Source organism: Hemibagrus wyckioides, linkage group LG19, assembly GCF_019097595.1.
Source record: "Hemibagrus wyckioides isolate EC202008001 linkage group LG19, SWU_Hwy_1.0, whole genome shotgun sequence".
NCBI classification, from domain to species: Eukaryota; Metazoa; Chordata; class Actinopteri; order Siluriformes; family Bagridae; genus Hemibagrus; species Hemibagrus wyckioides.
The window spans coordinates 7,203,502-7,218,248 of record NC_080728.1 but is presented as its reverse complement, the minus strand read 5'-3'; the positions used below and the strand labels follow the sequence as shown (position 1 = coordinate 7,218,248).

The 14,747-nt window shown below is 38.9% G+C and overlaps 1 protein-coding gene across 1 annotated transcript; it reads right to left on the bottom strand.

Annotated features, from left to right (window-relative positions):
- Nucleotides 1–685: 685 nt before the first annotated feature.
- rbm17 (RNA binding motif protein 17) lies at nt 686–10,349 on the bottom strand. The gene is made up of 13 exons (XM_058417782.1): nt 10,211–10,349; nt 9,580–9,708; nt 8,668–8,784; nt 8,377–8,543; nt 8,174–8,283; nt 7,407–7,457; nt 6,405–6,531; nt 5,440–5,591; nt 5,136–5,192; nt 4,056–4,126; nt 3,831–3,929; nt 2,921–2,993; nt 686–1,094 (listed from the first exon to the last, which is right to left on the bottom strand). The coding sequence occupies exons 2-13, from the start codon at nt 9,700–9,702 to the stop codon at nt 991–993; spliced, it is 1,251 nt and encodes a 416-aa protein (XP_058273765.1). The 5' UTR covers nt 9,703–9,708; nt 10,211–10,349; the 3' UTR covers nt 686–990.
- Between the last annotated feature and the right edge of the window lie 4,398 nt (nt 10,350–14,747).

The following is a 14,747-nucleotide window of genomic DNA, read 5'->3' as shown; positions in this document are numbered from 1 at the left end:
TATTTTTACTTGTTCCTCCAGCCCAGATGATCCTCTTCCTGTCAGAACTGTATGATCTGAATGATATGAATAAACCTGCACCTGGATAAAGAGAACAATAGTACAGAATTTCATTACCAGACTATTGGACTGGAATGGCCTTTCAAGATAGGGACATATAAACCAGGCCTCGGGTCTATCAATAGTCGGCAGATGAGAGTGTGAAGCTCTCACAGGAGCTGCAATGACATCAGCCGTATGTAGGTTCCCTACTTTACATATTCACAGGGGGACAGGTGAGTGACATTACATAACCAAAGAACCAGGACTCATTCACTCTCATTCATGTTCTTGTCTCAAAGCAGGGATAGGGTATTATTAAACCATTTTGAGATGGATCACCTGAAAATAAGCACATGGATCTTACCACACAAAGGACTATAAATATAAAAATAAATAAATGCAATCTGTCTAAAGTAATCCTGATTTTAAAAACAGACCAACTTTACATGACCATGAGAGAAATCCTACTTGCTCCAGATGACATGATGCATACCGGACATATTTATACTCTTTCCCAGTGAGAAGCATTTCCCAGGGCTTTCCCTCTAAACTAAACCCCATAGTTATAACAGTGATGTGGAGTTTCATAAGCTAACAACAAAAATAAATAAAATAATAATAAAACCACACACACACAATCAGCTTCCAAAATACACAGTTTATTTCCTGGTTTCTACAACACATTATGCCTTTTATTCATGACTCAAGAATGAGATGTTGACTCTAAGACAGACTGAACTGAGAACACAAGGAATCTTTAAACAAATTAAAAAAAATCTATGTCAGGTTGCAAGTTAAATACACCAATGTTCATAATAAACAAATATATGAATGGAAAAAAAGGAGAAAAAAAATCCATGCTATGTACAAAAAGGGGGCCACAGACATTTTTCCCCCCAAGGAATTCCCACAAAGAGAAGGTGAGGGATGTTATATAGCTTGTGTGACTCACACCGCTTCTCCCAGGTCTAACACACGGAATTTGTCCAGGTTATAGAAGCAGGCTTTAACCACTCGACCTCCAAAATACCTTCCGTTCAGATCCACCACGGCTGAAAAAGAAAACATACACACACCCAGATCCAGGTTATCCGGTACACATCCATACATATGTATCTAGAAACAACAAGAACAGTCATTCACAACCTTCATGTAACCTCCCTGATAAGTTATATGAGGAAAAAAATATGAGAAGAGAGTGCTTGACTCTGAAGGCGTGCATTAGTTCTCTATAAGAGCATGACTCGGGTATGAACTCCAGCTGTAATTCAAATATGTTCGCTCTTACACATTACTGTCTATATAGATACATCTACTTGAATGGCAGTAAAATGTATTCCTAAAAATGTTAGTTATTTAACAGTATTAAGAAAAATATTCAAAATTACTGCTATTTAAGAAAGAAGAATGAAATTCCTGATTAAGGATGGGGTTTTTTTTTTTACGCCATTGTTATTAACCTTATGGGTATCTGAGCTCTGTCAGTAACAGGAAATAGTTCAGGACAGTCAACTTTTTGTTTAAAAACAGTGCTGATGAGGAAATGACTGTTCCTAGACTCCACAATGCAAGTATTTGATATAAAAGTTTGTTATTCCTGATATAATGACAAGGTAAAGTATACCAAAGACACTAACACAATTCACTACAGTATCAATCTCTTCTTAAATGGATAAATGCACAGGTCTTATTCTTCATAGCCATAAAAGCTGGACTTCTTCTTAAAAGTGATCATTAATGAAAAGAGGACAAGTATATATTTCTTTCGTGCCATTCATTGCAAAGCAGTTTGGTTAAAGCTCAAAGGAATGCATTTGTTAGCAAAAAAAACCTCATTATTAACTAATTAAAGAGGACAAGTTTTCAGCTTTGATTCTTTTCTGTAACCCCAGGATGGCAAGAACAAAACTGACATACTTCTTGGTATGCACAATTACAGTTATAAATAGATCCTGGTCTTATGTTTTACGTAAGAGAGCTACCTCCATGCCACTGAAATGACATTGCTCCTGAGAGCACCTTACTTCCTGTCATTCTCAGAAAAGGTTAGAGAGCCGCTTGTATTGTTTATAGACATGACAGATTGCCCGTCACTGAAGTGTTCATCACACATTGTTCCAGAGCTGTACTCAAAATTCAACGAATTTTCTCTGAACGCTCTGTTTTCTGGAGAGGCCTGATCTGAACATTCGTGATCTGAACATTCGTGATCTGAATATTCATTTTTAATAAACTGTGGCCTTGATGTGATCCAAAAATGCAAATGATCCTCCACTGTAACTGATCTCCAGCAGTTCATGTTCTCCTACAACACACAGTACTAATAAGAGGTGAAGCAGAAGTGCCATTAAAGTTTTTTTTTAATTCACATGGGCAGGTGGTTTTATCCGAAGCTATTTATGTGTGACAAAATGTAATCCAAGCATGGAGCTCAGCATCTGAGGGTTTAAGTGACCTTGTGGTCACTAGTACAGTACCTCAGCGAGCGAGCTACCACAGTCCATGTCTGAGCGAGTGAATGAATGAACAGATAACTGTTTTGCTTTGTCAGGGTTAGGGTTAGGGTTAGGGTTAGGAGGACATGGCTCTGCGGGGGATGTGATGTAACTTAATACAAAGGAATAAAAAAGAGACAAGGGAGATAATGAGAAAGAAACCCGAGGCACCTAATTTGAAGGTTTTTTTTGAAGAAGAACATTGTTTTAGGCTAATGGTATCCTAAGTCTGTAACCTATTGAACCAGTGTTAATGTTTTCTATGATAGAGATTTAAAGCACTTTTGTATGTCGCTCTAGATAAGAGCGTCTGCCAAATGCCAGAAATGTAAATGTAAGTTTCTAAGCTATTGACACAAAAAGCTGGAGAGAAAAATGCTCACCTTTAATAGCTGACTCGACCCGTTCAAACTCCAGGAATATTCTCACAGCTTCGTCATCTGGCACATCCGAAATCTGAACACACGTGCAAATTTATCATTTCTATAACTGTAGCAAGAAATAAACGAGACATGAGTCTTTTCTAAGCGCCATTCCACGGATAAAGTGCCAGGGCCTAATTTGAAATCTGATCACTCTGTTCCACAAAAGCAGCTGATCACTGAACACCCACAGGCTGCTGGTCTGGGTTTTGGAGTCAGGATTGTTTTTATCACCAAACAGGGCTGTTCAAAGCAATCATGAATCTATGATCCTGCATGTAACTTAATTTGTGTGTTGTTTATTTGGACTATGAGAAAGTATGCTCTTAAAGCCGGTTGAACACATCAAATCCTGAATGGCTGTCTCACTTGACTAATCATTTTCAGTAGAAATAAAATAGTTTTTTCAGTAGAAAACAATTGTTGCAGGACATCACTCTTCTTAAGCTGCTGTATTTGTGCAGCAAAGGATTCACTGAACTGCACTTCAATTATATGCATGTGCTCCTGATCTGACTCTAAACAACTTGGAATAAAATAACTGGATTAGTCAGTGATGAGTAACCCGTGGCTCTAAAAGCACTCTTTCACATAGTGCAGGGATTTTAATGAAAATTTTATTTAGCTTTAATGAGCAACAAAAATAACTGCAGGAGGAATTTCTTCAGGAGCAGGATTTTGTGCACAGTTATAGTGCAGTGATAATGTCTATTAAAGCAAAAGAAAGTGTTTTTTTCCCCCAGGCATAATCTTGTGTACTTCAATGTAGAATAAACTAAAAAGGAAAACTACTTTCCTGTTTTATCCTACATTTGTGTGTTTAGTAGTTATAACAGAATTTAAGCTGTGGCCCACATAGCCAATTACTCACCTCAAAGATAACACACTTGATGACTTTGCCATATTTTTCACACTCCTCTTTAGTTTCAGCTTCTAGGTCTTCATCCACCTCTCCTCTTCCCACCATGTTCTACAAACACACACACATGTAAATCTCATCACTAGTACATTATGCATGGTTTAATTCTTTAAAGAAAATCCCCAGTCCTTAAATTTTTACTTATAATATGAGCACATGCTCTGTGACATCACTTACCCGCAATAACACCACCTTCGTAGGGCACTTGAGGATCTCAGTCAGAGGGTTGACCTCGTTCTTCTTTGAATCTGTCGACAAAGGAATACAGCAGGAACCTTATGTTACAGCACAACTGTTCCTTTCAACTGAACTGACATGGAGCTCTGTGATTCTCTTCGAAGTGGGCTAGAGGAGATGTTCCAGGTTTCAGTCTGCTGTATTTGGTGCAGCAAAGTTAAAATTGTTTATTATAATGCCACACTGTCACAAAATAGAAATAGATAGAAAGATAGAAATAGCCTTTCTATATACATGTCACATATACATTACAGCACAGTGAAATTCTTTCTTCACATATCCCATCCTTGGATGGTTGGGGTCAGAGCGCAGGGTCAGCCATGATACAGCACCCCTGGAGCAGAGAGGGTTAAGGGCCTTGCTCAAGGGCCCAATAGTGGCAACTTGGCGGTGCTGGGGCTTGAACCTTGATCTTCCGGTCAATGACCCAGAGCCTTAACCACTTGAGTCACCACCGCCCCAAATGTACAATGTAAATGTTGAAGTGAAAATGTTAACATTCCTCTAGCTATATATAACAACATACGTGTAAAAACATGATAAACAATATTTTAGGGCATTCTATGAATCTGGAAGCATTTTGTATATCGATTTAGAATTTCATTTCCAAGCTAGAAATATCAGGCACAAACATATAGAATGGCCAGAAATACTGACAAGTCTTGTTGTTGATATGAACTTACATGGCTTACATGTTGATATGGACTTAGATTTGCATGTAAAAGCAATTCTGATTCTTTGATTAAAACAGACAGACTGGCAGATACATGCATACTGAACGACTGAGAAATATGATAAAGACACAGAGCTACATATAGAGTGACTGCAAAAAAAAAAAAAAAAGTAGCCATCAAGCATGATTCTGACCACACAAGGCAAGAATAAGTGACTAAATGATGCAAAAGTGTGCCTCATTTCAAGCCCAATGCTTAAAGCTATAGCATGTAAGATGTACATATGTCAGATAAAGACGGAAGCCTGATGTGTAGCTGAGGGAGTAATGCACTATAGAAGCCAAACCTCCTACTGCTGAAATATAACCAGGCGTGTCTGCTGCATTCTGACTGGCTCCTCCAGCTGAGAATGAGAAACACACACACACACACACACACACACACACACACACACACACAGAGACACACACACACACACACATTGAACAATAATCCACAAAAGACTAAACATGATTTTAAAAATAAGAACCATGTAACCCGAATCTGGTTTTATTAACCATTAAAAAGAATTTCTTATACAGTGTACTAAAGCTGATGAGTGTGTAATTATTCTGATTAGAGCACATGTTTGATTGCACATGAGAGCTCACGCTTTTCTGTTGAGTCACCAACGATGATCTTTCCACCCCGTTTGCTTGTTTTCTCCACTGACAGAGCAGTACTCAGCCCCTGCTCATGCTTTCCCAAGCCCTGGCCTTCCCGAAAGCCGTACTTCTGCATGATCTTGTGAGCCACCGTCCCTCTGCAACACAAACACATGCACATGAGACAATACACCTATTGACAAACACACACGTCCGCTCTGGAAAATGAAACTCAGATGATAGTGAGCCTCGCTAACCGAGTTTCCAAAGTTGGTCACGTTCTTCTTAAACAACTTTAACTGTAACCTACAACCTTCTGCATCATGTGTGTTGAGAAATAATGACCACTGTATATAAAAATCATATTGCAAATGTAAGCTGTTTATTTAGAATGCTGCAAATTATACTGGTTGGCTCAGTAATACTATTAATACACAAACTGATAAAAATCAGCAGTCAGTAAATCAGTTTCTCTCACCAATGCCATCTCAGCTTCAAGAGCATCACCACTTAGCTATCACCTTTTTTAGCAGATAAAGAGTTAAATTGGGTAGTGGAGGCTAAGTGAGGAAGACACTGTTCTACTCTTAGGCCCTTAAGTAAGGCCAAACCCTCTCTGCTCCTGGAGTGCTGTATCATGGCTGTGCCTGTGGCTCATACTCCAGCTCAATGATAAGCAAGGACATGTGGGAAAAAAATCATTTATCTAATTGTCCTGTCAACAGTCTGGGGATTCATCTGTAACTCATCTGTAAAATACTGAAAAAGCAAACACTGGCCAGGAAGTCTCTTGGTTAACTGTCAGGAGGAAAATTTTGCACACTGCATTTTTTAAGGAAGCTGTGGTTGCTTCCTGATTCTCCAAAGATGACCTCATGATATACTGTATGTCTTTTGTCTCTCTCTTTTTCGAGAAAAAACTTAAAGCAGGAAAGAGCAAGGAATAAACAGTGTCCAGTAATGACACTGACCCCATGTTGGCCAGGAAGGAGCTGGTGGGTCCTGGAGGTGAGCGTGGTCTCTCAGGGTCCTCAAAAACAGGGGGCGGAATCGCTGCCTTGGACCGCTGACGACCTTCATCGTCATATGAGTATGAAGCTGACACAAGATACACAACATGAGAATCAGTAACAGTCACTCAATTTTAATTTGTTTCCTTACGGTTTCTCTTATTCATTATGGAATACATCAAAAAAATCCCTAAATATAAAATCTATCCATCCATTTTCCATACCCACTTTATTCCTAATTAGGGTCACGAGGATCTGCTGGAGCCTATCCCAGCACACATTGGGCGAAAGGCACTTTTGAGGTACACCCTGGGCAGGTCACCCGTCCACCACAGGGCCACATATAGACAGTCAACCACACACACTCACACGGGCAATTGAGAATTACCAATCAACCTAATGTACATGTTTTTGGACTGTGGGAGGAAACCAGAGTACCCAGAGTAATATAAAATCCTTAATATACAAATTTACAAAATGCACCGCAGAAGGTCGTTGGGGAAGGTGGTGAAGTAAAGAGAATACAACGACAGTGTCCATGTTACCATGACAACTATGCTCTGACTCCGTGCCATGTCCCAAACATGTATAAATACTCTGTGTGACAAAGTGACATAGTATTCAGTACCCTAGCGCAGTTTGGGACAGAGTTCATGCGACCATTAGTTTCTACACTTTTAAATTATGACGCACTTTCATGAATGCGGTTGATGAAAACAGGCAACTCTCTCTTTTGTAGACTTTGCTTTTTTAAATTAAGCTCCAAGCTTTGTGAAACACCTGCATGAGAAAATAAAGACAACACCTCTACCTAGTGGAGACAAGTATAAACTACAGTGTTCAGTAACGCACCAACATTTGTGCAGATAATAACAATAATGTATAGTAGATTTGCACATTGTAACTGCACAGACACACAAAAAATACACAGTAGCAGTAGATAATACACAATAACTAACTTACAGTCCTTCTCCACTAGAGATGATGGAGGTGCAATCGCAGCTCCGCCCATACCTGTGGGCCAAAAAAAGACACTGGTCAGAATAAAACCAAATTATCTTTAAGTATTAACTAGATCGGTCTTCATCTCTGATGAGTTCTTAACCAAAGTTTCCAACAATTTCATAATGAAGGAATAAAAAACACTGCTCTTTCTACTTCAGAAACAATAAACACCCCAAAAAGCTAGTGGCCTTAATACACTACTATTACATACATTTTCATTTAATTGACTTTCTTCTTTTCTGTTGCCCACAAAGTCATTGTTTTGAATGCACTTAACATTAGTATTGAATAAAGCTTGGGGAAGTGTAATGCAGTGTTGAATTCCTCTTGTGGCCTAAGATTAATGTCATTCAGGTCATAACAGATGAACTATATAATATATATCCAAAATCTAAAATTCAGCATTCCTGCCTGCTAAAACAGTCTAAATTTCCCAGAAGTTAGTGAAAAAAAAAACATTCTGAATTGCATCAGGGGGACAAGACCCATCAAGCTAGAACTTCTTGGAGTGTGTTATGCTTAAAAGTCAAATGCATTTCATTGGGAATGAAAATCTGGAGCATGAAAGGGTAATAAGTGCTAGTCATTGTGAAATCAGCAAGTTTACTTTGTGTCATGTCATAATCTGTCCTGTGCAACATGGTGAGTAAGACATTAAGACAGTAGGAGAATTAAAAAAAGAAACAGCGAACGAGAACAGTGAGGAGGTTTCAAAAGACACCCACTTCTCTTCCTCTTCTCTTTCTCATACTCCTCGTCTTCATCAGAGTCTGCCTCTGCAGGGAAGCGAGAGAAACCGCTGGGCGCACTTCCTTCATGACGCTCTTTGCGCTTCCTAGAAAACCAAAAAATATCACAGAGCTTAAACGAATCAACTTTTGACAGTTGAGGGGTATATAATCATGGTTAGTGTAGTGTACACGCATACTTCTCCCTCTCCTCGATCTCCTTCTGCCGCTCCTGCTCTCTCTGCCTCTGGCGCTCCTCTCGTTGTCTTTTCACCACTTTCTCGTAGTCGTTGGGGAACATGGGGTCATATTCGTCAGCGAGCGGGATCAGAACATCGCCTGAGGAAAAGCCAGCAGGTGCAGGGTCCTGTCACACACACACACACATACACATTATAACACAACATATAACACATTAATAACATTAACATAAAACAGTTCATGGTGCCACCTTGTAACTAAAGACAATCCTGCGTATGCACAGGCCTCACCTTCAACCCTGCTGCTGTGTGTGGAGGTGTGTCGGAGATCTGTCTGTCATCTACAGTGCTTCCCCTCTTCAGATCGATGACTGGAGCCAGAACATTTGACTGCCTCATCCTCTGTGTCTGCAAAACATGAGGGAAAAAAAAATCAATATCATTCAAGTCACCATAAATATTTTAACAGAGAAATAATTTTAAGGAATCTGAGGACATGAAGTAGACAGAGTGTGGGAAATGTTATTGCACAGGAAAAATCTTTGAGCTGGGTTAGTATTTAACAGATAACAAGGTAAGGATTTGTTGGGTCATAAATTATAAAAACCAATCAGGTTCCAATATGCAAATGTCTTGATTTACCCGGATCAGGATTTCACAATGATAATGTACGCATTTCTGCTGTTCGTGTCATTGCAATTTATTACTGTTTATAGAAAACATCTTATAATCTTCATCTTACAATACAAGGATTTCTTTATATATAGTTTTAAGACCAAGGAACTGGGAATAACGTGTCAAAGCTTGTGTCTGTCATCACTGCCCTTTATGTTTGATTCGACTATGATTCATTCGTAACTTTTTCCATTTGATGCAGTCAGTGCCAAATCATCTATATTACTTCTAACAGAAAACAATTTATAGTTACTATTAGTTCAAGGAAAATTCAGTTAATTACCTAAAGCAATTCATTATTCACAAAAATAACAGGATTGCATGAAATATTTTGTTTTTCCCTACGAAAAAGAGTTTGACATCACTGTTTTAAATCAGTTTAACACATCACACAGTTCAGAGCTACTCGTGACGCTCAGAACACTCAATACTGTTAGAATCGAGGTTCATGACGTACTTTATCACAATAATCGAACACGTATCCTCATACAGGACATTTCATGTTCTCTACACACAAACAGCAGGTACCTTTGCCTGTGTCAGGGCAGCTTTCTTCACTTTAAGCTGGGATTGCAGCAATTTAAAGTTCTTCGACCAGCCTTCGGTCTTTGCATCGCTGGTGGCGACTCCCAAATCATCGTACAGAGACATGTTATCCTGTACACACATATACACATGGAGAGGAGGAAAATGATGTTGCAGCCTATCAAATGATTCCTTATTAAATATCCAGGGGAGCAAATATAGTGTAAAAATCATTCTAGTAGGACTAGAGATCTAAATCTATAGTGGATCCTTATTGGTTGCATCGTAAATTACACAGTAAATAGACGTTATTGTTTCATATATTGTACTTATACAGGCATTTGGGCTTCGGCTATAATAACTAACTCTAGTTATAGATGTTTAATACGCGTATATAGCCAAAACATGACCAAATCTGCTATCCATATTATTACAATTTTATAGCAGCAATAATATTTGCTCTTAAGTATGTGGCATTATTATACCTATATGCCCAGTAACAGTATCTGAACATAGCTATAGCATTAGCTAGCTGATGGAAAGCAACAAATACAAAACAAGTAATTTTTTTGAAAAGCGGCTCGACATTTTACTCCATTAAGCACTTTACTGAGAGAAAAATACAAATACAAACCAAGACACAAATAGCCCGGTATGTTCCAGAGAATTAGCACAACATGCTAGCTAACCCTAACCCCGCTGTTGTCGGCGCCGCGCGACATGACGTCATCAGTACGCGACACTACTATATCTTCTTCTGCTTTGGGTTGCCATACCGCCTCCTACTGTGAGCGTGGAGCATCAAGTTCCCTTTCATATACTAAATTCTTTTAAGCAAATTTGTAGTTTTTTAAATAGTCCAACAGAGCCTTAGAAACAAGTTCTGTAGTGTTCAGTTGAATGCATGGTGCTGCTGCCACATGACTGGCTGATTGGTGTGAAGGTGTTCCTAATCAGATAAAGATAAAGATCTTTATTGTCATTGTAGTGATACAACGAAATGTGTTTGGTAGCTCTCAGAGACCAGCAGCGTGTAAAAGTGTAGAATAAAGAAGATAAATAACTAGAATATAAAATATTACAGTGTATACAGGGTGATGTATGCAGTGGGACATGAATTAGAGAGCAAAAACAGTGGCCGTGCAGACAGGTATTAATGAGAGTGGGGAAGTATTGCACAGATTATAATAACAGCGGCACAGTTCTGGGGTTAGCGTTAGAAGCAACTTGGTGGAGAAGGAGTGTGTGTGTGTGTGGGGGGGGCAGGTTACAGCTCTGGGGAAGAAGCTGTTCCTTACTCTGTTTGTGCGTGTCTTGATTGTCCTGTATCTTTTGCCCGAAGGGAGGGACACAAACAGTCTGTGTTCTGGGTGGGTTTGGGTCCTTGATGATGATGTTGCTAGCTCTCTTGTGTAGACGGCTAGCATAGACCTTGTCCAGATTGGGAGGCTTAGTTCCTACAATCCTCTGTGCAGTCTTGACTATCCGAGCCAGGTCTCTCCGGTTCACCGTGATGCAGCTGGTGCACCACACTGACACTGTAATCAGTGATCAGAGTTTATGAAAAGCACTAAAGAAGTCAACAATAGCTAAGGAAATCCCGGCTTTCTTCAGTGAATCAGAGCAATTCAAATTCTAATTCAAATTCAAATTTTATTTGTCACATACATATACATACACAGTACGACATGCAGTGAAATGTTTTTTTCACGACTGTCCAGTATGTAAACATTTATAAAAAAAAAAAAAAAATTGAGAAAGAGATCCATAAAAATAAAGATAAAAATAAAACTAGATTATCTTAAAAGTATAAAAATAGAAAATAGAAAATAAAGTAAAATAAAATATAATATAGATAAATAAAAATAAGTCAAGTCCTGCGTGATGTGAACACCTAGGTACCGGAAGCTGTCCACTCTCTCCACTGGGGTTCCACTGATCGTGGTCGGGTGGTATGACCGCTCCTGCTTTGTACTGAAGTCCACTATTAACTCCTTAGTCTTGCTGATGTTCAGGAGTAGGTTGTTCAACTGGCACCAGCTCTCCAGGTTTTTAATCTCCCGTAGGTAGGCCGTCTCGTCATTGTTTGAGATCAGTCCCAACACAACAGTGTCATCAGCAAACTTAATGATGGTGGTGGAGTTGGAAGTGGCCACACAGTCATAAGTGTACAGTGAGTACAGCATGGGGCTCAGAACACAACCTTGAGGAGCTCCAGTGCTGGGGGTGATGGAGGACGAGGTGTGTTTGCCCATCCGTACAGCTTGTGGTCTGTCCATCAGGAAGTTGGAAATCCACTGGCACAGGGGTGTGCTGAGAGCTAGGACCTCCAACTTAGAGGTGAGCATGGAAGGAATTATGGTGTTGAACGCTGAACTGTAGTCCACAAACAGCATTTTTACATAATTCTCTTTTCTGCAGTCCAGGTGGCTTGTTGTTGTGTGAAGGAGGTGTGAAATGGCGTCCTCAGTGGAGCGGTTTTGCCTGTACGCAAACTGTAGCGGATCCAGTGTGTCTGGTAGTGATGCAGTGATGAAATCTCTGACCAGTCTTTCAAAGCACTTCATCACTACTGACATCTCACTGGTGGACTGTTTGAAGCATGAGGGGACTGTAGACTGTTTCAGGGAGAGGTTGAAGATCTCTGTGAACACCGGTGCTAGCTGGTCAGCTTACTGAAAAGAACCAGCTTATGTTATTTATTATTTAAGAAATTATGACATTATTGAATACATTCACTAGCCAGGACACCCTTTTAACCTATTCAGTTGCATTGTTTTTAATGCGACAAAAGACAAGGTGTTTTATTCAGACATGAGGATATATTTTTGGAAAAACATAGTCAGCACCATAATTATTCTGTCTCTATAGTCTCTTCTTTTGTAAAGCTGCTTTGAGACAATGTTCATTGTAAAAAGTGCTATACAAATAAATTGAATTGAATTATTGGCACTCTTAATAAGGATAAGGAGGAAAAAAAAAGGTTGAGAAACATGACAAATCAATTGTTTAATTCAAGTACATTTATTCTAATGAAACAAAAAAAGAAATATAATAACCCCCTGCAGTTATTTGTAGTTACTGTAGTACTTCTACAATGCTAAATCAACCAGAGCAAGGAATCTGAGAGTACTCCTCAATAAAGAATCTCTCCAGATGCTTCAGGGTCTTTGGTGCTCTCTTGTGGACCCCTCTTCAGCTCAGCCCACAGATTTTCACTCGGGTTCAGATCAGGGCTCGGGGATAGTCAAGGCAAAGACTTGACTGAATGATTTGAATAGAACCCGTTACCTATGACTTACCTGCAGTGTGTTATAAACCTGTTATAATAACAGTAATTAATTTAAATAATTAACTTATTTAAATAAGTAAATAATTAACTCTATCCTTATGAACATTCATGTGGAAGCACAAGACAGTTAACTCATCTCACAAAGAAATGTATGTCTCATGACATACATATCTTGTTTTATTGTTGTCATTATATTAAGAAGCTGGAATGTGAAATGTGATCCTGTTGTAGTGTATGGTAGTCTATGATAAACAATATCACTGTCACTCGGTTTACTTTAAAACAGAATGCCATTGCCTGAGGCCAGATGTGTTCATGCAGAAATATAACAGAAATGATCTGCTCAGTTGAATTCATGGATGTGCTTAAACCTTTATTTTTTAATATTATTAAAGCCTGTGCCTGAACATGCCCTGCTTCCTTCTGGGTGCTGTTGAGTTGAATAAAGGAGCAAATTCATGTAGAACTGAATGTTTTATAAGATTTTTTTTCTGCTGTTTTGTTTTCAAATATTATAAAGAATAAAAAGAAATGCAGTTGTAAATCTATTTACTTGTGTAAACCCTGTGAAAATCCTGTGTAAGCAGGCAGATTCTCTAATATAGCTCTCAACCATTGGAATGGATTTGTAGAATTTTGGACATTTCCAATCAAATGCTGGGTCTATCCTTTTAAATTTCTGTCAGAATACATAAACCTACTTTCTAAACTAGTTTTCCTCTTTATTTCTTATTTTTGTATTACAGGTATAACATAACACCAAGCCATAAGCACATATCCACTATGGACAGCAAAAGTATTTTCATTGACCACAGGAACATCATCATACAAAATGTGCTCAGCTAATTCAGCAATCATTTGAAAAGACAAAAAATAATGAAATGCTTTTCTAACAGTGGAGTTGGAGTGAGGTATTCAGAGAAACAGTATTTTGCAAGCAAAATAATTAGTATTTGTTAAAATGAGTGATGTGTAAAAATGAATTTAATATGGAGTTGGCCCGCCCTTTGCAGCTATAACAGCTTCAACTCTTCTGGGAAGCCTTTCCACAAGGTTTAGGAGTGTGTTTATGGAAATTGTTGACCATTCCACTAGAAGCACATCTGTGAATTCAGGCACTGATGTAGGACAAGAAGCCCTGGCTCAGAGTCTCCGCTCTAATTCATCCCAAAGGTGTTCTATCTCTTTGGCGGACCTTGCTTTGTGAACTAGTGTGCAGTCATGTTGGAACAGGAAGGGGTCATCCCCAAAGTGTTCCCACAAAGTTAGGAGCAAGAAATTGTCCGAAATGTCTTGGTATGCTGAAGCATTAAGAGTTCCTTTCACTGGAACTAAGGGGCCAAGCCCAACACCTGAATTCAATGATTTGGAGGGGTGTCCCAAAACTTTTGGCAATATAATGTATATGTGGTTTACAAAGGCCAAAGTGAATTAAATCATTAAAGGGTTGAACTATGGGAAATTTCATATCCTGTTTTAATGAGATAGCAAAAAATCAGAGGAATATGCCATGAATCTAAGTTTTGAATACTGAGCAAACAAGTGTACATTTGAGTTAACAAGGTGAAATGGTCTGAAACAGACTTTTATGGCATAAGTCAAAGAATCATGAAAAGATCGATGTAACACCCCCTCATCTAACAGACTACATGTGGCTCAAACAAAACTCACAAAGTATATACCACACTTCAGCTCATGATGCTGTTTTCACTCTGACACATTGAATTTGACTTCCTAATTTCACTTGCCCACTACTCTCACACACACACACACACACACACACACACAAACATGATCACACCATTACTTCATCAGAACGTTAAAAATGCATGAAACTACACGTAACTGCAGTTTTAACCATAATAACCGCTGAAGGTTC

Excerpts from the sequence above, each read along its gene's own strand:
- rbm17 (XM_058417782.1), bottom strand. The coding sequence starts at position 9,702 with ATGTCTCTGTACGATGATTTGGGAGTCGCCACCAGCGATGCAAAGACC. Across the intron at positions 8,544-8,667 it reads ACACAGCAGCAGGGTTGAAG|GACCCTGCACCTGCTGGCTT; the intron begins GTGAGGCCTGTG and ends TGTGTGTGACAG. Across the intron at positions 6,532-7,406 it reads ATCTCTAGTGGAGAAGGACT|CTTCATACTCATATGACGAT; the intron begins GTAAGTTAGTTA and ends ATCTTGTGTCAG.